General features: G+C 46.0%; 1 protein-coding gene across 1 annotated transcript in view; it reads left to right on the plus strand.

Moving 5' to 3' along the window:
- Positions 1–18175, plus strand: part of LOC104621054 (filamin-B) — a 48429-nt gene that overhangs the window by 25499 nt on the left and 4755 nt on the right. Inside the window, exons 27-43 of the mRNA XM_010287440.1 lie at positions 82–238; positions 1970–2159; positions 3989–4236; positions 6017–6091; positions 6815–6917; positions 7813–7953; positions 9625–9753; positions 10241–10414; positions 10569–10727; positions 11108–11311; positions 11930–12082; positions 12407–12529; positions 13066–13332; positions 13790–13927; positions 14015–14130; positions 15985–16117; positions 17154–17330. Of these exons, the coding sequence (XP_010285742.1) occupies positions 82–238; positions 1970–2159; positions 3989–4236; positions 6017–6091; positions 6815–6917; positions 7813–7953; positions 9625–9753; positions 10241–10414; positions 10569–10727; positions 11108–11311; positions 11930–12082; positions 12407–12529; positions 13066–13332; positions 13790–13927; positions 14015–14130; positions 15985–16117; positions 17154–17330 (2687 nt within the window). The remainder of the gene's footprint in view (positions 1–81; positions 239–1969; positions 2160–3988; positions 4237–6016; positions 6092–6814; positions 6918–7812; positions 7954–9624; positions 9754–10240; positions 10415–10568; positions 10728–11107; positions 11312–11929; positions 12083–12406; positions 12530–13065; positions 13333–13789; positions 13928–14014; positions 14131–15984; positions 16118–17153; positions 17331–18175) is intronic.

Raw genomic sequence — 18175 nt, forward strand, 5'->3', positions numbered from 1 at the left:
TGTACACCCCTCAGCATGTACCTGCAGTAACTGTCAGCCATTGACTTAGGAGGAGGGGGTGATAACAAGTTTCCCTTTAAGTCCCTTCAAGGTGAAGGTGCTTCCTACGTATGATGCCAGCAAAGTGACAGCGAGCGGACCAGGGCTCAGTTCCTATGGCATACCAGCCAGCCTGCCTGTGGAGTTCGCTGTGGATGCTAAGGATGCCGGGCAGGGACTTCTGGCTGTACAAATCACTGTAAGTAACTACGAAACCAAGCAGGAGTGGAAACACGTTGTTCTAGGTGGGTGCGAGTGGCTCCTGTCAAAAGTGTCTGCAGCTGTACCCTGACATACCCAGTGTCCTGGAGACTGGGCTGCTGGCTGGACCTTAAGTTCTGGTACAGCAAAGTCTTGCACTCTGTATTTGTGAAACTCTTGAGGCTGCTTTTATGAGAGTTCTGTCTTTAAGTCATCACCCATGCTATATTTGGCTCTTGGTTAACCTTACACTCTGCAAATGCCCAAAATGAGATAAATAGTTTCTTGTAAGGTTATGAAAACACTGGAATTTGAAGTCAGCAGAGATGGCCTTCTAGAAGTGTAATTCAGCAAGGCCATGAGATAACATCCACACTGAGTACTACATGATGATAAATTAACAAACAAGTCTCTCAAGGTTGCCAAAAGTCATAAGCTGCTTAAGGAGATACTACAGGAATGTTTTTATTTGACTTTGTTATTGCTCTTCCTGAAATTTCTGGTGCCTGTACTCTGTGGCCTCGGCAAAAAGGTCTCTGGTTAGTGGGCCAGAAAGCACACTTCTTGGCTCTGGAATGTCTAGGTCATGACATGGCCGGTTGTACTTGCCCTTCTGCATTCTTGCTCCTGTGCTGTCCTGCTGTCTGCTCAGGTGCAGCAAAGCTGTTGCCTTTATTCTGGCATGTAAGTGTGCTCTTAAAGGATCCAAAATGCTTATCAGAGCTCCCAGCCTGGCTGTGGCTTTGAAGATCAAGTTCCACAAGTCCTGCATGATGGGAGTGCATAGGTGATCCTCGTCACAGCATGTTTGCTCCTTGTTCTGAGCTGTTGAATGTCAAACGTTTCACGAGCCTTCCTGCAAATAGTGAGCTCTTTCACGCTGCACCTAAAATCTCAAGTCCTCTGCAGCTTATACTGGACCCCAGGCAGTGTTAAGTCATAAAATACAGGATGGGGTCAACATGCAGTTCCCTGTAAGCAGGCCTGGAAGACTTACTAAAACGCTTCACGCTTTGCAGCTGAGGAGTTGCACTGAAAGCTGAGACTGGGAGTAGCTCTGTCAGAAACACTGTGCACAGTGCTAATCTTACTTGTAGAAAGGAAAGCTTGATGCTGAAGCTCAGATCTGTATTGTTTATGCATCTCTTGATTTTTGTATTCGGTGTAGAAATGGTAGTTGAAGGCACTACATAGACCTGCTTTTAACTGTAAACCTTTTGGTGGCCTGGAGCTGGATACCTCATCCAGGAGGACTGATGGCTGACTCCAGTAATGCCTCCCTGACCTCAAACCTTTCAGGGAGCAGCTGGCCGAAGCTACCCACTGCATTGTCAGGACAGAGCTGCACAGTCTGGCTCCTGATCTGTGCCTCAGGGGCCTGGGAAGTGTTCTTCCTTTCCAGCAGTGATACGACAATGAAGCCTAAAACTTTTTACAATTAATATAAAGTTTGTTAAAATGGCTTGCTGCGTCTTATAAACTTTCTTGTATCAAACCAAGGAAAATTAGTGATAGCACTGATAGTTTTATAGTGGTCTGATACCTTTTTGCTCCTAATAGTCTATTCCTGGTACTAGTCCTTGAGTGAAATATATTTAACCCTCAAAAAGGTGCAGTTCTGTATCTGTTTGAGACTATCTAAATATGGTTGTGAACAGATTTAGTGCCTTGCTAAAGGAATTCATAGCTAACTTCATAGTGCCTAAATCTTCTGTTTTGTGTTCCTCAGGACCAAGAGGGCAAACCCAAGAGAGTGGACGTTCATGACAACAAGGATGGCACTTACACAGTCACCTATGTCCCCGACAAAACAGGCCGCTATACGATTGGTGTGAAGTACGGTGGAGATGATATCCCATCCTCTCCATACCGGATCCGGGCATCTCCAGCTGGGGATGCCAGCAAGTGTTTGGCCACAGGTTAGTGTTGACTCCTCTCTGTTGCTGTTTGTACTTGGTGTAAAACTGCCTTCTGAGCATCATATAGGTGATGTAATGGGTGTAGAAGACACTAGAGACTTGTGTCATCTGGCTGATCTTACAGGAGGGGTTTTCCTAAAGATAAAGAAGCACCTACCCTGTGAGTGAGCAGGAATCTCTTGCAGCCTCTAGCAGAATCTTTCGAACTGCTTGGGTTGTTATAAACAGCCAGATGCAACTGAAGTCTGATGCTTATTTTGGCCTAGATAAATCCTGGTGAGAACTGCAGTGAGGTTGATTTAAAAATAAGAGCTGCATACGTTCACTGCCTCATGCTCCTTGCACGGCGAGTGTTGCAAGAACAGAATTAATTCTGAGGATGTAAATAGCTGGCTGTGTGCTTCTGCATTAGCAAAGCCTGTTCAGGCCAGGTGTTATTAGTGGAGGTTTCTGCTGCTTTTCTGTCTGGTCAAGGTTAGCCAGGGTCTGAACAGACTTTTGGAAGGTGCAGGTGGAAGGTGAGAACCTAAAGATAAGACATTACTGCAACTCAGAAATCATTGCCTCAAAAATCAGTGCCTTGGTGTAGGGGAGGGACTCCACATTTGTTGCTGCAGGAGCACACTTAAAGCTTCGACCCATACCTGTTCCCAGGATGGGTGGTCGTCACGCAGCTTTGGGCTGGCCACCATGGCATTGCTGCTACCTCCCAGCTGGCCAGAGGCTGTGGCAGGGAGCAGGAGTGACAGGAGCTAGTCACAAGAATGCTACTGCATGTTAAACCCCCTGATTTTAAAATAAATAAATTAGTCAAGACCAAACTGAACAGGGAAACTTAATCTGTGGTTGTAGACCCGTGAGAGTGTCTGGGCATTGTGCTGGCCTGCGCAGTTAGAGCGGTACCTGGTGCCCATCCGGCAGCTGGCTGCTTTCAAGGCTGCTTCAACAGAAACGTATTCCTATCACAATGGCAAACACAGAGTGGCAGGTATCCCCTTTGCTTCAGAATTTGTTTAAATGAGGCCTTAATGACTGAACCTGACACTCTTCCAAGTAACTCAAGTTGCTAACTATTTAAAATAACTATGATGGAGATTACTGTCAGATGCCAGCTTAAATTTCCCCTTTCCAAGAAGTGCCTCTGACTCTCTGCTGCAAAGCTGAAATACAATCGCTGTAGGAGTAGATGCTGGAATACCGTCAAGATATTAAAAAGGCAGGTTCGTTGCCACTTGGAAATGAGCCATTTACCTGGTAACAAGTGGTGGTCAAAAGCAGGCGTACTAAATATGTACTGCAAATAAGACTTAATAGTTATGATTTAAACACAGCATTCTTCAGGCTGGTTCTGATTGCTACAATTTGGGCATTGTTTCATGATTTTATTTTTTTGGGATCTGTGGCAGAACAGTGGAAAATCATTTGTGGGTAATGTAAGAGGAAACGTGGCCATGGCTGCTACTGTGCCCTTTTATAGCTGCTTACTCAGGGAGGTTTATATTAAAGCAGTGAGAGCAGAGTTGCTGGCCGGGGCAGAAAATAGTGCCTTTGGCTCTGCATAATGATAAGAGCATGGGTTAAGGTATTGCTTTGTTCAAACTTAGCTTTTTTCCCCTCTGCTCTCATCCAGCCTCTCTCATTGCAGAGCAGAAGGAAAGCTGGTGGCCAGCTCTTGTACGCTGCTGTGCTGACCAATACTGTGAATGTCCGTTGTACATCTGGGTCGCCGGGACCAGCGTTTTGGTGCCATGCTTCCCAGGTGCCTCGTGGGTGGCCTGCCTGGGAAAACTGTCATCTGAACGTGTTTTGTAATGAAAATTGCCTTGTAGGTCCTGGAATTGCATCCACTGTGAAGACTGGTGAGGAGGTTGGTTTTGTGGTAGATGCCAAATCAGCAGGGAAGGGAAAAGTGACGTGCACCGTCCTGACGCCAGATGGGACAGAAGCTGAAGCAGATGTTGTTGAAAATGAGGACGGGACTTACGATATCTTCTACACTGCTGCCAAACCAGGAACCTATGTGATTTATGTCCGCTTTGGTGGAGTGGACATTCCCAACAGTCCTTTCACCGTCATGGTAAGCCAGCTCTGCTGCAAAAATACCTCCCACTCAGATTCCTGCTTCCACGTTTTATTTAGTGATAGGTTATAACTGTGTGTAAATGTTTTTTTTACGCATTTATTAGACTAGCAGGAGCTAATGAATCCTTGTTACTTGCAGAGCTTATTTTGAGCAGGCAATACAGTTAAGTGAAGAGGGATAGAAGCCATCAGAGGATGAAGACTTTGGCTCCTCTCAACAAATTAATCTTTCATTTCCTGACTGTATAGCTCTTTTTTTAAATGATGTGTAAGTGTGGTTGTAATCAGCTTCTACAACTAATTACTTCAGCTGTTGTCAGATATGGTGCTCTGACTTGTCCATCTCTCACTCTTTATAACGTTGACCCTAAAATAAGGAACGGTCTGCTGACAGATCCCAGGGAAGCAGGCTGTTAGCTCACACTTAAAAATGATTTGCAAGTGCTAGTTAAACTGTTGTAGCCAAATCCCTCTCCTTCTAATTATGTTCCTTCCAACATGCAGTATTTCAGCATATTTTGGTTTAAAAAGCAAGCAAAACACCAGCCTCCCTAAGGAGTAGACTGGGTGCCTCTTGGGGCTCACAGAAGCCTTTCACGTGAAGAACAGTTCTTGGTGTTGGCAAAACAAGTCTTGGCCTTGTAATCTCAGCTGAGGCGGCCTCCGGCGCATCTCGGTCTGTGAAACCACATGGCCGTACTTGTGCTGAGCCTGGCTGGAGCCCGCGGGTGAGTCCTCGGGGCCAGGCACACTGGCACTTCCTACCTGCTGTGCTGGCAGATCGCTACCGGTGTCTCCGAAGATTTCCATGAGAAAAACAACTCCTTGGTCACTGCTCAAAACTCACTGCAGGAAATGCCTCTCGAGATCAGGGAGCTTGCTCCCAGCCAGCCAAAATTCCCACTTCCTAGCTGACTGATGCAGTACGTGTTTGACTTGGGTGTCTCAGCTGGGGACAGAGAACAGTGAAACAGCAGTATCTGTGTTTTGCATTGGTTTTCTTAGTGGAGTCTTTCCATGCATACGTTTCCAGCAGGTTATTTTGTTAGGGTGGTTCTCAGTGGTGTAAATGGGCAGGAGGAGCTGGGGTGGCTGAGCCCAGTGGAGCTGCGTGCATGGGTGTCAGCCCCAGCCACTCTTGTTGGGTTAAGTGGGGGAGATGGGAATTTGCAAGTCATCCTCTTGGCATGCCTGGTGGGAAGGGAGGCTGCGCCGGGGGAAAACACATTTGGTATCTCAACAACGCTATCCCAGCTATGAATCAGAAGAATAGCTTTGCAGCTATGACTGGACGTGGGCTGGGTCATTCACCCGAGTGTATGAGCTGGGAGCAGCCTTCCCACGGCAGCAGGCTTTCCTGCTTCCCAGCTCGCACACCATGCTGCGCAGCACCTGGGGACTTGCATCTTAGGTTTAAACCTTTCGCATCCCTCCCTGCACCAGTCCCATAAAAAGGCAACTCTGAAATTCACTTGCACCAGTGTTCAGGCATTGCTTTCCAGCTTCCCTCCTGAGCTCCCAACAACAGCATGTACCGGCTTTGTCCCTTTGCTGTGCCACTGATGGCTTCCCCCAGTGCCCAGTGCCTACGGGTATCAGCAGTTTTCCAGGTCCCCCAGCTAGATCCAGGTCCTTGTGATGGCGAGAGGACTGGGAGGGCTGCGCAGGGGGAGGAAGCTGTTGAGGATCTGGAAGGAGCTGTGCATTCTGTACTGTGAAAGGTGGGAATGCCTCTGTGCCAGAATAACACCTAACCTGCCTTTACCCCTGCCCAGGCTGTAGATGCAGATGATGCTGCCGTGCGGTCGCAGGAGCCAGTGGGTGCCTCCCCCCCCGGATTCCGCCCTTGGGTACACAATTTTTACATTTTTCAGCTGTTTTTCCCCCATCTGTGTTCCATTTCAGATGACAGCCTGCTTCTTGGGACTGCTTGAATTGCTCTGGTCATTGTGTTCATTCTTTCTGTTTGATCAATTGTTCTTGGGATCCAGACCTTATTTTTTCTTTGTTGCTTGCAGAGAGTCTCCAAATAGACTCTCATTTAAACACGAAGAGGATTATTACACCTACAGCTTCTACTCCTGCAATGTCAACTGTTGGCAAAAGAAACCTGAGTGCATTGCTTTCTTTTCTCAGTAAAACAGCACAGTGTCTTGAGTCCAGAGTCACATTGTGAAACTTGTTTCTTTTGTCCATTTTGTGTTGCAATCACTCTGTCCCATTCAAAAATCACTTTCTCTTCCAGGCCTTAAGCAACTAAATCCTTTCAGATGGAGCCACTTTGGGTCTTGCGTGCGCTACATTGTCTTCCATCCCTTTGTGTTCCATTTTTATCTCTAACTTTTTTCCAGCATGTCTTCCATTCGCACCGTGTTTGATTAGCTCTGCTCTGCAGTGTGGTGGTGTTATGAAGGAGAGCTTGGCCGGACACTGCTCTGGTTTGAGCCCAGTCCTGTGGCTGGCTGTGATAATCACTGCACGCTCTCTTCTGCTTGTGCTCGCAGTAGAGTTGCTCATCGCTCGTCTGGGTCTACTGTCCTTTTTGAAGTGACCCATCCTTTTGCTTCCTTTAGGTCACAGAAGAAGCGTATGTCCCAGTTGGAGACATGAATGGCATGGGATTCAGGCCCTTTGATATGGTTATCCCTTTTGCTGTAAGGAAAGGAGAAATAACAGGTACCTGGAGCCCCTTGGGGAGGTTTTGCTTTTTGTTAGCATGTTTATCCATTGCAGCTAACAGTCTGGGTGGTCTAGACCACAGTGTGTGTGGGAGGATTGTGTATCCTGCCAGCAACTTGGTTGTTTAATTTCACATCCAGTGGCACCCGCTGAGGGTGAGTAGGATACACCCCGCCGATGGTTTGAGTTAAATGAGGGGATTCTTTGTGCTTCTGTGGCCCTCAGTTGCTCGGCTGTGAGCTACTGCACTGTAGGACCTGTTGCTGCTTTTCCCCTGCTCTGGAGCAGCTACATGTGTCCTTGATAAGCTCTGTTACTGATTTTGTGCAGATGCTGCAAAACAGTCTAATCCTGCATTCCTGTCACATGCCGTCTCCAAAGCAGGCGATCCCTCTTCCACAGGTCTGGCAGCTGAGAGCATCACCCCAGTGACACCCCAGTTGCACTAAGCTCCTGCACACACAGGCTGTGTCCCCTCCTGCCCTCTAACTCAGCAGTCCCACCCCAAGCCCTGGTCTGTCCCTGCTGAAGGGACAGTCAATCCTTCCTTTTCAAAAGAGCTGCAGGAGAGGGAGCGCTTTGCAGCGAGGTAGATCAGTGCCTTTCCTGAGGCTTGTCCTGGAAATTTCAGTGGCTGCAGCAAACAGCCCTGCCTGTAGAGTTTGTGAGGTCACAGGACTGCTTGCCAGATGTCTACCACTGCGTTGTATTCATGTAGCTTAAGTAGAATACATGTCTGGTTAGTGTTCCCATTAGTCTCGTATTTGTGCCTGTGGGTAAGGAATTTAACAATTTAAAATGCTAGTTTAAAATGGCTAGACAATTCTTTGTGGGTGGGAGAGGGGAAGCAGGCAGCTTCTCCTTCTGTAACTCCCACGGTGGCTTTTTGTAGGTGAAGTACACATGCCCTCTGGGAAGACAGATACACCAGATATTGTGGATAACAAAGACGGCACAGTAACAGTGAGATACGCTCCTACTGAGGTCGGGCTGCATGAAATGCACATAAAATACATGGGAAAGCACATCCCAGGTGAGTGACAAAGCTGGCGACACAAATCCGAGTGCAGTGTCCTGCTGATGCATCTGCTCCCTGCTGAGGTGTCTATAGCTTAGCTGTATACGCTGCAGTGAGAGCTGCCCGGGACATCCTACCGTTCAGCAGCAGTTCATCTGCAAGCAGTGCAGAGAGCAACTAAAGCAAAGGAGTAAGTGCCAGCACATGTGAGCTTCCATTGTGGTTTAATAGTACTAGCCAGGCTTAAAATGGATTTTAGTTTTGGAAACTAGCTTTTGTGGCGTTTTATTATGAAGACGAAACATACAATTTTCTAACTACCATTTTTTTCAGGTTGAAATTTACTGCTGTAGTGCTGAGCAAAACTAGTGGTTACAGTGTATGTTTATCCTTAAAACTGCACTAGCATAAAATCTCAAATCTGTGGGGAGGACTGAGTGGCTAAAACACTATAGTTACTCTTTCCATTTCATTGCAATAAAATAAAACACACATGCAGACTATGCTGTAATCTTTCTTTCTTCCTGGCTGCTTCTTAACAAACAGAAACCACTGCCTTTCATTGCCTTTCTCTTCTCTTTTGTCCTTACTTCACCAGCTCCCCAGCTGAAGCTGTGCCTCGCCTGGAGGCTGGGGCTGCCCCGCGGTTCTCCAGGCACGCTGGCTGCGTGGGGCTGGGGCGAAAAGGGGCAGGTCTGTAGAAGGATGTGTAGGCATGAGACAAAACACCTTCAGCACTGCCTGAACTGGGCTGCTGGTTCTGTTGGTGTACAGGAGCACAGGGTAACTTTGGCTGAAGCAGGGAGCTCAGTCATGTGATGCATGATGCTACTTCAGTATCTTCAGCATTTCATACGGATATAGCACTTCCATAAGCGCCAGACTGTTGGATGCTCGCTGCAGGGGGGGTTGGACTAGACGACCTTTAAAGGTCCTTTCCAACCCAGAGATTCTATGTATCGGTTCAGTAAGACCATTAACCTGCGCCTGGACAGAAGGATGATGTGCTGTAATGTTGCCTTCAAGGCTGTCATGAATCAAACTTGCTACTGGCTCAGCTGCAAATCTAGTTTTGGATTTAAGAGTTACCTATGCCTTTTTTTGAAACCATTATTGGTTGTTGGTGACTGTACTTTTTGTTCTTGTGCACCAGCTTAGCTAATCTGAGGCTGGCAAATAAGTTTTTTTGGATGCCCTTCAAACTTGCTAGTTCAGGTTCATTGAGTCAGACAATGTGCTAGTGCTAGTTCCTAATTCTGAGCTACCAAAATTCAGGATCTGTGCCTGAACAAAAAGCTTGCTTCTGAGTCATGTTCTAATTTAATGTGCTAAAAATAAACTTGTAGTGAATAAGACCCTTTACAACTTCATTGAAGATGATCTCTGGTAATTTGAGTAATACTTCCTCTGTCATGACTGAATGTGGAACAAGTTGTGGAGAAGTATCTTTTGAAGATGAAAGGGGAGGCTTACTTTGTTTTTTAAGTGCATTACAGTCACTTAAAGTTTCTTCAAGTATCAAGTAGTGAGAATGGCATTGAGGATCATGAGCATCATTAAGCATAAGATCCCTTTGGTTCAGAGCAGCTTGATGTCTGTTTTGTTCTTGTAGTCCTGGCCACTTATCCTTAAAAATGCTTCTTCTGTGGTTTTTTTTTGTTTGGTTGGGTTTTTTTTCTCCTTTAGAAAGCCCTCTGCAGTTCTATGTGAATTATCCAAACAGCGGCAGTGTGTCTGCTTATGGGCCTGGCCTCATTTATGGAGTTGCCAATAAACCAGCAACTTTCACCATTGTCACAGAAGATGCAGGAGAGGGTAAGTCTGTTCTTTAAACCTGTCCTACCCTAAGCTAGGCACTTCTTGGAAGTGTAATGTGCATCAGTATTAATTTTGCATTCATCTGTCCCACTGTGAATCTCTGGTGCGATACAGGTGACTTGTGCAAATGTCAGGTGAAATGGATTTCATCAAGTTGTAACTTGCAGTAAACACTGTCTTATTACTTCTTCATGAGAGCAGTGGATGTACCTTGTGGTACAGGGTGCAAATGATTCATTTAATTAAAAATGAATTGAACACAGCTTAGATGTAGTGGGTGATGACTGTGTGTGGAATCACTGCTAGGTAAATCTAACAGACTGAATAGAGTCATGGTCTTAGTGGATTGGCTTGAGCTCTTTTTGCTGCTGTCCTTTGAAAACATGTGTCTAAGCTGCATTTTCAGTACCAAGTACTTGATCTTCCTCTTTGGACCAAGTCTTTGGACATGAAGATTCACAGAAGTGCTGTTTTTGTTTCCTAGGTGGGCTGGACTTGGCTATTGAAGGACCTTCAAAAGCAGAGATCAGCTGTATTGATAACAAAGATGGGACGTGCACAGTGACATACCTGCCTACTCTACCTGGGAACTACAGCATCCTGGTCAAATACAATGACAAGCACATCCCAGGCAGTCCGTTCACAGCCAAGATCACAGGTATAAAATTTAGGCGTCTGGAAGCACTTCGTAATGAAAATTAACCTCTCACAGCATGGGGGACCTGGTTTGTGGCAGGAACATGAAGTCCTTCGACTTGTTCTGCACTTGACCTTGTAGTATTTTTCTGACTAATTTCTCTCTATATATTCAGATGATAACAGAAGACGGTCCCAGGTTAAGCTTGGCTCTGCTGCTGACTTTTTGTTGGACATCAATGAGACTGATCTCAGTCTCCTAACAGCCACCATTAAAGCCCCATCAGGTCATGATGAGCCTTGTCTTCTGAAGAGGCTACCCAATAACCACATTGGTAAGCCTTGACAGTCTTGATCCGAGAGAGTAATATAGGAGCCCCTACTCCGGTTTGCTTTGCTGTGTAAAATGACTGCCTTCTCTGCTCCTCCCCAGAAGGATATTGTCAAACCAGGTGGTTGATACTGTTTTGTACAGCTGGCCAAAGACAGAAGAGTACGAACTCTTGAGTTAGCTTGCATGTGACGTGCTAGGTTGTGACCGAAGTGCTTTTTGTCAGCATATGTGAATGGCTTTGTGGCCCATTTGAGAGCAATACTTCAACATGTGTGAAGAGTGCTCTTTCAGTATTTCATTTCTTGGTGTGATTAACACATTTAAATTAAGTATAACATGCATAAAAAGTGAGTAAGTTTGTCATGTTTCTCTGCTCTGTAGGAATCTCATTCATTCCACGGGAAGTAGGAGAACATCTGGTTAGCATCAAGAAAAATGGGAGCCATGTACCAAACAGCCCTGTAACAATCATGGTGGTCCAGTCTGAGATAGGAGATGCCAGACGAGCAAGAGTTTTTGGACGTGGCTTGGTAGAGGGACGAACCTTTGAAATGTGTGACTTCATTGTAGACACAAGAGACGCAGGTTAGTTCCATCGCAGATGGACTGTGAGATGCTGGAATGTGTGTATCCTCTCTAAATGAGAGCATTGTCTCCCTCAGCGTGCGACCACCAGGTCACAAACCACAAAGCAGCAGATGCAAATAGCGTATTAAGCTGCATGGTCATTATTGTCAGTCATTAACTACAGACAGTGCTATTAACTTCTAAAATGCTTTGCCTTGTCTTGGCTGATGTTTTCTGTTACAGCCAACTGGGACTGTCACTGAGGCATTGCTGAAGCTTTTCTTCCATTTGGTGATGCTGGCTCTAGTATCGTTGTGTAGAGCAAGAAAGAAATGAGGAAAATATTTCCCTGTTGGTTTCACTGTGGAGCCTTGGCCATGGTCTTTGAAGCTAACTTTTCAACATTAATGAAATAAAAGGGATATGGTCAGAACATTTTAGGAGCTGAATACATGCTGTGCCTTGCATATTTGACTGATCAGGACAACAAAAAAATGTCATTAAGGCATCATGCAGCTCCCATGAGCCCGTGATGATACAAACTCACTGACTAGCTACTGCTATGGATTTGGACTATTTTATGTCAAATTTATAATAGCACTGTGGAAATCTGAGGCTAACTTAGCTGTATTGTAGGTTATGGTGGGATCTCACTGGCAGTTGAAGGACCCAGCAAGGTAGATATCCAAACTGAAGACCTAGAAGATGGAACTTGCAAAGTGTCCTATTTTCCAACTGTACCTGGTGTGTACATTGTGTCCACTAAGTTTGCAGATGAACATATTCCAGGTAAGCAGAAGTTTTGGGCAACTTTTTGGTTAGTACAAATAAAGTCTTACCTATCTGGCCAGTGCACTGGAACTGTGGGTAGGCTGTATGATCCTGCTCAAACAGTGAATCTTTGGGACTTAAGGAGGTCCTACCAGTCCCCTCCACACACAGCAAGCATTCAGAACTGTTCTGGTTATATGGGTGTATTTCACTTGGACCTGACTGTTAGCTGGCTTTAAGATTTCCCCTGTGATCCACTACAAGTCAGAGGAAGCTCTCACTCCTCCCCTCAATGCAGTGTGTAATGAGCAGAGGAGAAATGACTTGCTGTGGTGCTTACAGGCAGCCCATTTACTGTGAAGATAAGTGGTGAAGGAAGAGTTAAGGAGAGCATCACACGAACAAGACGGGCTCCCTCTGTTGCAACAGTAGGAAGCATATGTGATCTGAACCTAAAAATTCCAGGTAAGTACCATCCTTATCTCCATAACCATAATTTGCGCTTGTGTAGCGAGGGTGTACCTCAAGTAGTGGAAATAGGAACTTCAGTATTAACACTAGTAGTGTGGTCTCTTTGAATCGTTAAAAATAAGCATAACCATGGTCAACACATGGAGAAATAAATACCAGGGAGGCTTTAATTTATTCTGCGTACACCAGGCTGCACAGCTCACCCTGTCTCCAGGGTTTTAAGATCATAGTGTTGGCTGTTAAGTGTTTGTACTGCTGTCTGGCAAATGTGGATCACGTAGGCCAGTCTTAGGTGGCTGCACTTATCCAGCCTCTTCATCTGTCTCCATAGCACGTGGTAAGCTGTAACTGGCCAGGTTTGTGGCTCAGCAGCACACATCTAGCTGAGCAAACAAACTGGCACCTATGTGCCTCTTCTGTTACTTGTACTGCGTAATCACTTGAGCTCAGGTCCTGCTTCCAAAAACTAAATACCAAAACCCTTTGTCACTTTCTAATCTGCATTTTTTTTTTTATTCTCTTCTTGTTAGAAATTGATTGTGGTGATATGACAGCCCAGGTAACTAGTCCCTCTGGAAGAAACTTCGATGCTGAAATTGTAGAAGCTGACAAAAACACCTATTGCGTCCGCTTTGTGCCGCAAGAAATGGGAGTCCACACTGTGGATGTCAAATACAGAGGGCAGCCGGTGCCAGGCAGCCCCTTCCAGTTCACCGTGGGACCACTGGGTGAGGGAGGAGCCCATAAAGTGAGAGCTGGAGGACCAGGGCTGGAGCGTGGAGAGACGGGTGTCCCGGGTGAGTCCTCTGCTCTTGCTAGGCTCCAGTGCCTGCTGTGTGCAGGTCTGCAGCACAGTGCTTTGGTTTCTTTTGGCCTCTCCTTGGAGAGCTTGAGCGCACCTTGGTGTAACATCTTGGGGTCGCCCAAGCCAGGGGTGGTCAGTGGAGAAACAGGGAGAAATAATACTGCTGCGTCATGCAGATGGAGAAGTCTGGAAGTACATGTTTTGGAAATGTTTGTCCTCTCTCAGGATGAGCTTGATGTTGTAAGGTGTGTTATACAGGGCTGACAGGCTGTTATTCAAGGCTAATAGGAGCCTCTTGGAGAAACTACTAAGTGTTACCATCCAGGATGATGGGATGAGGTCCTGTTCTTCACAGACCTAATTATGGGATGCTGCATGGTCTGTTAAGGAAGAAGCTGCAACCCAGCAGCAGCAAACTTACTCTTGTATGCTCCCATGTGCTTCAACAGCCGAATTCAGTATATGGACACGGGAAGCTGGAGCTGGAGGACTGTCTATTGCTGTAGAAGGCCCAAGTAAAGCAGAAATCGCCTTCGAGGACCATAAAGATGGATCTTGTGGTGTATCATACATAGTTCAAGAGCCAGGTACGTACCAAGACTAAATCATACTGAAATAACACTGAATGCTGCCATCAAAGAAATGGACGCTTACTGCTTCTTTTCTCCCTGCAGGCAACTATGAGGTGTCCATAAAGTTCAATGATGAGCACATTCCTGAAAGCCCCTACCTGGTTCCTGTCATCGCCCCCTCCGATGATGCTCGCAGGCTCACTGTCACTAGCCTTCAGGTGAGACATAAGGAAACATCTCCACAACTTGCCACACAGACTGATTTCGTCCTTGTTCTCCGAGACAAAAATGGTTCTTCTTTCTTCTTAGTAATAGCCTTGCCTTGGTTGGTGCTTGTTTTCAAGCTCAGCTTGCAGCCAGAGAGAGGTTTTTGGCAGCTGGCCTCTCTGTAACTTGGGCCAGTAGAGCTGGCCCAGCTCTGGCTAGCCAGAATTTGAAGGCAGAAGTCTCAGCTGAGTGTATTACAGGTGGTAACACTTGGGAATTAAGAATAAAAGTCTCTAGAAAATAGCATTGGAGGACCTAAAACTTGCTTTTCACCCCACTACATGGGGGAAGACCAAGGAGAACTGAAACATGAACATGAACCACCAGTGATTATGCTGGTACCGAGTGACTTGGTTGGCACGTGGAGTGAAGAGCTGGGTTTCCACAGGTGAGGCAGCGTAGGGCTGCATTGTTGGGATGTTGCTGCAGCCTTGCTGGAGCACTCGTGTGGGCAGATAGAGGGGGCCCTGCCATGAGGTCAGAGCGCAGATTTGCTCTTGCTGACGTCACGAAACCACACAGTCACAGCTCAGATGATTCATGAATAGTAGCGAATCTGAGTGAACGGCTTTGTAGTTGGTCTGGGCTCATCTGTTAACCTCACCATATAATTTTTGTATGTGTTTGTGGTTACGTGCATTAAAATACAGCTAACATTAAAGGCCTGACTTAAATCTCCAAAGCCAGAAACTGGGATGTGAGACTGAGAATCTGTGTCTAAATATACTGTACCTCAGTCCTCATAGAGTGATGATAGGCAATTAGTACTTCAGCTAAGGCTTTTTTTTTTTGATATGTCCCAGCTGTGGTCCCCAGGAGTTTGCCTGGGCTACAGGACTCCTCCACCTTGGCTGCATAATGAATCATGACAGCCTGATCGGATAATATCTCTTCTAACCAGGAGTTACAAGGGCGTTAATTAGTCGCTGTGGTATTGATGTTTCTCTTGTGTTTCATTTAAAGACTCTTTGACAGGAATACTCACTTCAATTAAGTCCTGGAGAGGCAGATAAAGCTGAGTATTCAGTAATGGAGCACAGTGAGCAGCATCAGCCTCTGCTAAACCTGCATCGGGGACTTGCTTTGTACATTGTACCTCAGTTCTACTCAGTTGCATTTATTTCCCTCTTCAGGATTTAGTTGAAAACAAAATCAGGTAAAGTATGTTCAGCATAAAATATTACTGCTGGATAGCTGCATGGGCTGCTCTGGTTGAGGACCGTTGCGGCACGGATGCTGAGCTGCCTCGCCTTCCACCGATGGCCTGACAGCGTAGCAACATCTGGTTTTGTGTTTTAAATTACTTTCTCATGTTAAGACGTCTTGTGGTGGTGTTCTAAATGCAGCCTCTTGTGGCAAATATAAACATGCATATTACTCTTTCAGACAACTGGATTATCTGAGGCTTTTCCCCTGAATGAATCTGGAATGAATGAATGGGCTGAAAATGGAGCTATAGCTTAAACATCCTTTAAATCAAGTGCCTGAATGCAAGGGCCTGACCTCAGTGATAACGGGTGACTAGTCTCGTAAACCTGCCTCTGCCTGATTTGGCAGAGTCGTCTGGCTTCCAAAAACGGTCTGTTACCATGGGAAAAATCAGCCTATCCAACGTGGGTGACTCCTAAATCAGCCCCTCCTAAGAGGGAGAGAGGTGATTTGAGAATTAATGCAAGTCACAACTTCATGCCTTTTGTTGAAATCTAAAAAAAGAATTGTGCTGAAGTGGTTATTTCCCTGCCACAAATCTTGCGCTGTCTGAAAAGAGAAGTTTAAATTTGATAATCTGACTGTTGCGTTCTCAGGAGTCTGGATTAAAAGTTAATCAGCCAGCATCCTTTGCTATAAGGCTGAACGGGGCAAAGGGCAAGATCGATGCTAAAGTCCACAGCCCCTCCGGAGCTGTAGAAGAGTGCCACGTGTCTGAGCTGGAGCCAGGTGAGCACGGCTTTGCGTTGGTCAAAACAAACTGGGGGACCTCCAAAACGTACTCGCTGCCCCATAGCAAAGGGGGTTTAGTCCCTTTGGTTTGCAAACAGCGTACCCAAGGGACAAGCACCTTGCTTGGAGAATGACGACTTTGTGTCACTAGCTGTTTGGTCAGGGTTATGGCCATGCTTTTCCTAGATATCTCATTAAATGACTGACCCCTAACTTGTGTAAGATACAGATATTTAAGTCTTGGCTTGCCAATGAAGGTACAGTGATATTAGTCATAAGGGAAATATGATGTGGTTGTTGAATTTAGCCAGGGAAGAAGTTTATTTTTCAAAGCTATGCTTCCATCTTTGACTAATAGTTTATTTTTAACTCGCACTCACTCCTTTATATGAAATGTCGAGGCAGCTGAATATAAACAAATGCTACAGAAAGCTCCACACCTGTTTCAGCAACGAGCTTTTATTTTTCACTTGAAGTCTGAATGAGTTATGGTCTCTACTGCGGACGGACAGCAGCTGTCCGGCTGGGGAAGATCAGACCTTCCTCTGGGTTAACATACATTCACAAACGTTAAATACCAGAAAATTGGTAAATGACCTTATTAAATAAAGGTGCTGTGTCTGTGGTGTCAGAGCAGCATGCTCAGCCTGCTGGTTAGATTTGGATGGCTCTTACCAGCTGCTTTTCCTCCCTGCGCTGCTCCCTCAACTGCTGACAGGTTGGGCTGTGATTAAGCTGTCATGTTTAGTGCACATGTGAGGCAAATAACCCTAAAACTCACCCTGCAGACTAGATGACAGCTGAGATCAGGTCTAGTAGGCAAGGTGAAAATGCAACCTGTGATGACTCCTGCAATAAATACAGTGTTTTGCTGCTTAAATGTGAGCTTAGCAGCTTGTGTAGCTGAGTGTGCTCAGGCTGGGACCAAAATATGTCGAAGCCTTGCTTGGGTTGCTAACCAGGCCTGCATTGGGTTTAATTGCTGTTTTATTGTTATCTCTGATATAACAGAAAAGCCACTTCTCTCTTGCAGATAAGTATGCTGTTCGGTTCATCCCCCATGAAAATGGCATCCACTCAATTGACGTGAAGTTCAACGGAAGCCATGTCGTGGGCAGCCCTTTCAAAGTGCGTGTTGGCGAGCCTGGGCAGGCGGGCAATCCCGCGCTCGTCACGGCGTACGGATCCGGCCTGGAGAGCGGTACCACGGGTAACCCTTCTTTTACAGCTCCGATACAGACCTGTTTGCACTTCGGCTTTCTGAGAGAGCCAGAAGCTGTTCCTAGGCATATTTTTACATGACTTTCCCTGCTAAGGCAGCTGAACTAACCCACATTCTCTGCTGACCTGGGCGCAAGCTAATTTTGCTTTCTTGCATGCTCTTATAAGTCTTATAACCATCGATTAGTGAGTCTGCAGGCTATACTGAGCCTTAATGAACTTAAAACCTCTCTAAACCAGCGACTGCAGCACGAGTTCACTTGAATTGGGTAGCAGCTGGGCTGCGACTGCTGGTTAGCCTAGCTCCCCACCGGTGGTCCCTCGGGGCTCTGGAGATGCTCTGGCTCCCTTCCATGTGTGAACATGACGTCTGTAAAGGCCGGAGGCTTTTGTGAACATAAATATTGAGTTGGCTGTCTGGTTGAAGGAGTCTTGTTTAACTTGCATACCTCTGTTAATTAACTGGGTGCAAGGGCGTGCCCAGTTACCTTTTCTTCAGTGCTTGCACCTCTAAGAAATTTCAAGTTAAATGTAATATGATGTGTCAACTCTAGGGAGTACGGTGGATTGTTCTGTCTGTAGTGTGCTGTACGTGCTTCAGATGCAGCGTGAACATTGACTCTTCTTGGAAATCTGACACCTAGCTATCTGCTGTGGCTGCCCCATCTGATAGTTCTTAATCCAAGAATGTAGGGCTTGGGTTGTTTGGGTGTTTTTTTTTTTCTTCCCCATTTACATGATTTATGGGCTTTGTCAGAAAATACAAAAACATTCCAGGATATGCACTTCAACTTATTTAATTGTGTGCTTTTGTGGGCCACACACACAGGGAAA

The sequence above is a fragment of the Phaethon lepturus genome, unplaced genomic scaffold (genome assembly GCF_000687285.1).
Source record: "Phaethon lepturus isolate BGI_N335 unplaced genomic scaffold, ASM68728v1 scaffold33705, whole genome shotgun sequence".
NCBI classification, from domain to species: Eukaryota; Metazoa; Chordata; class Aves; order Phaethontiformes; family Phaethontidae; genus Phaethon; species Phaethon lepturus.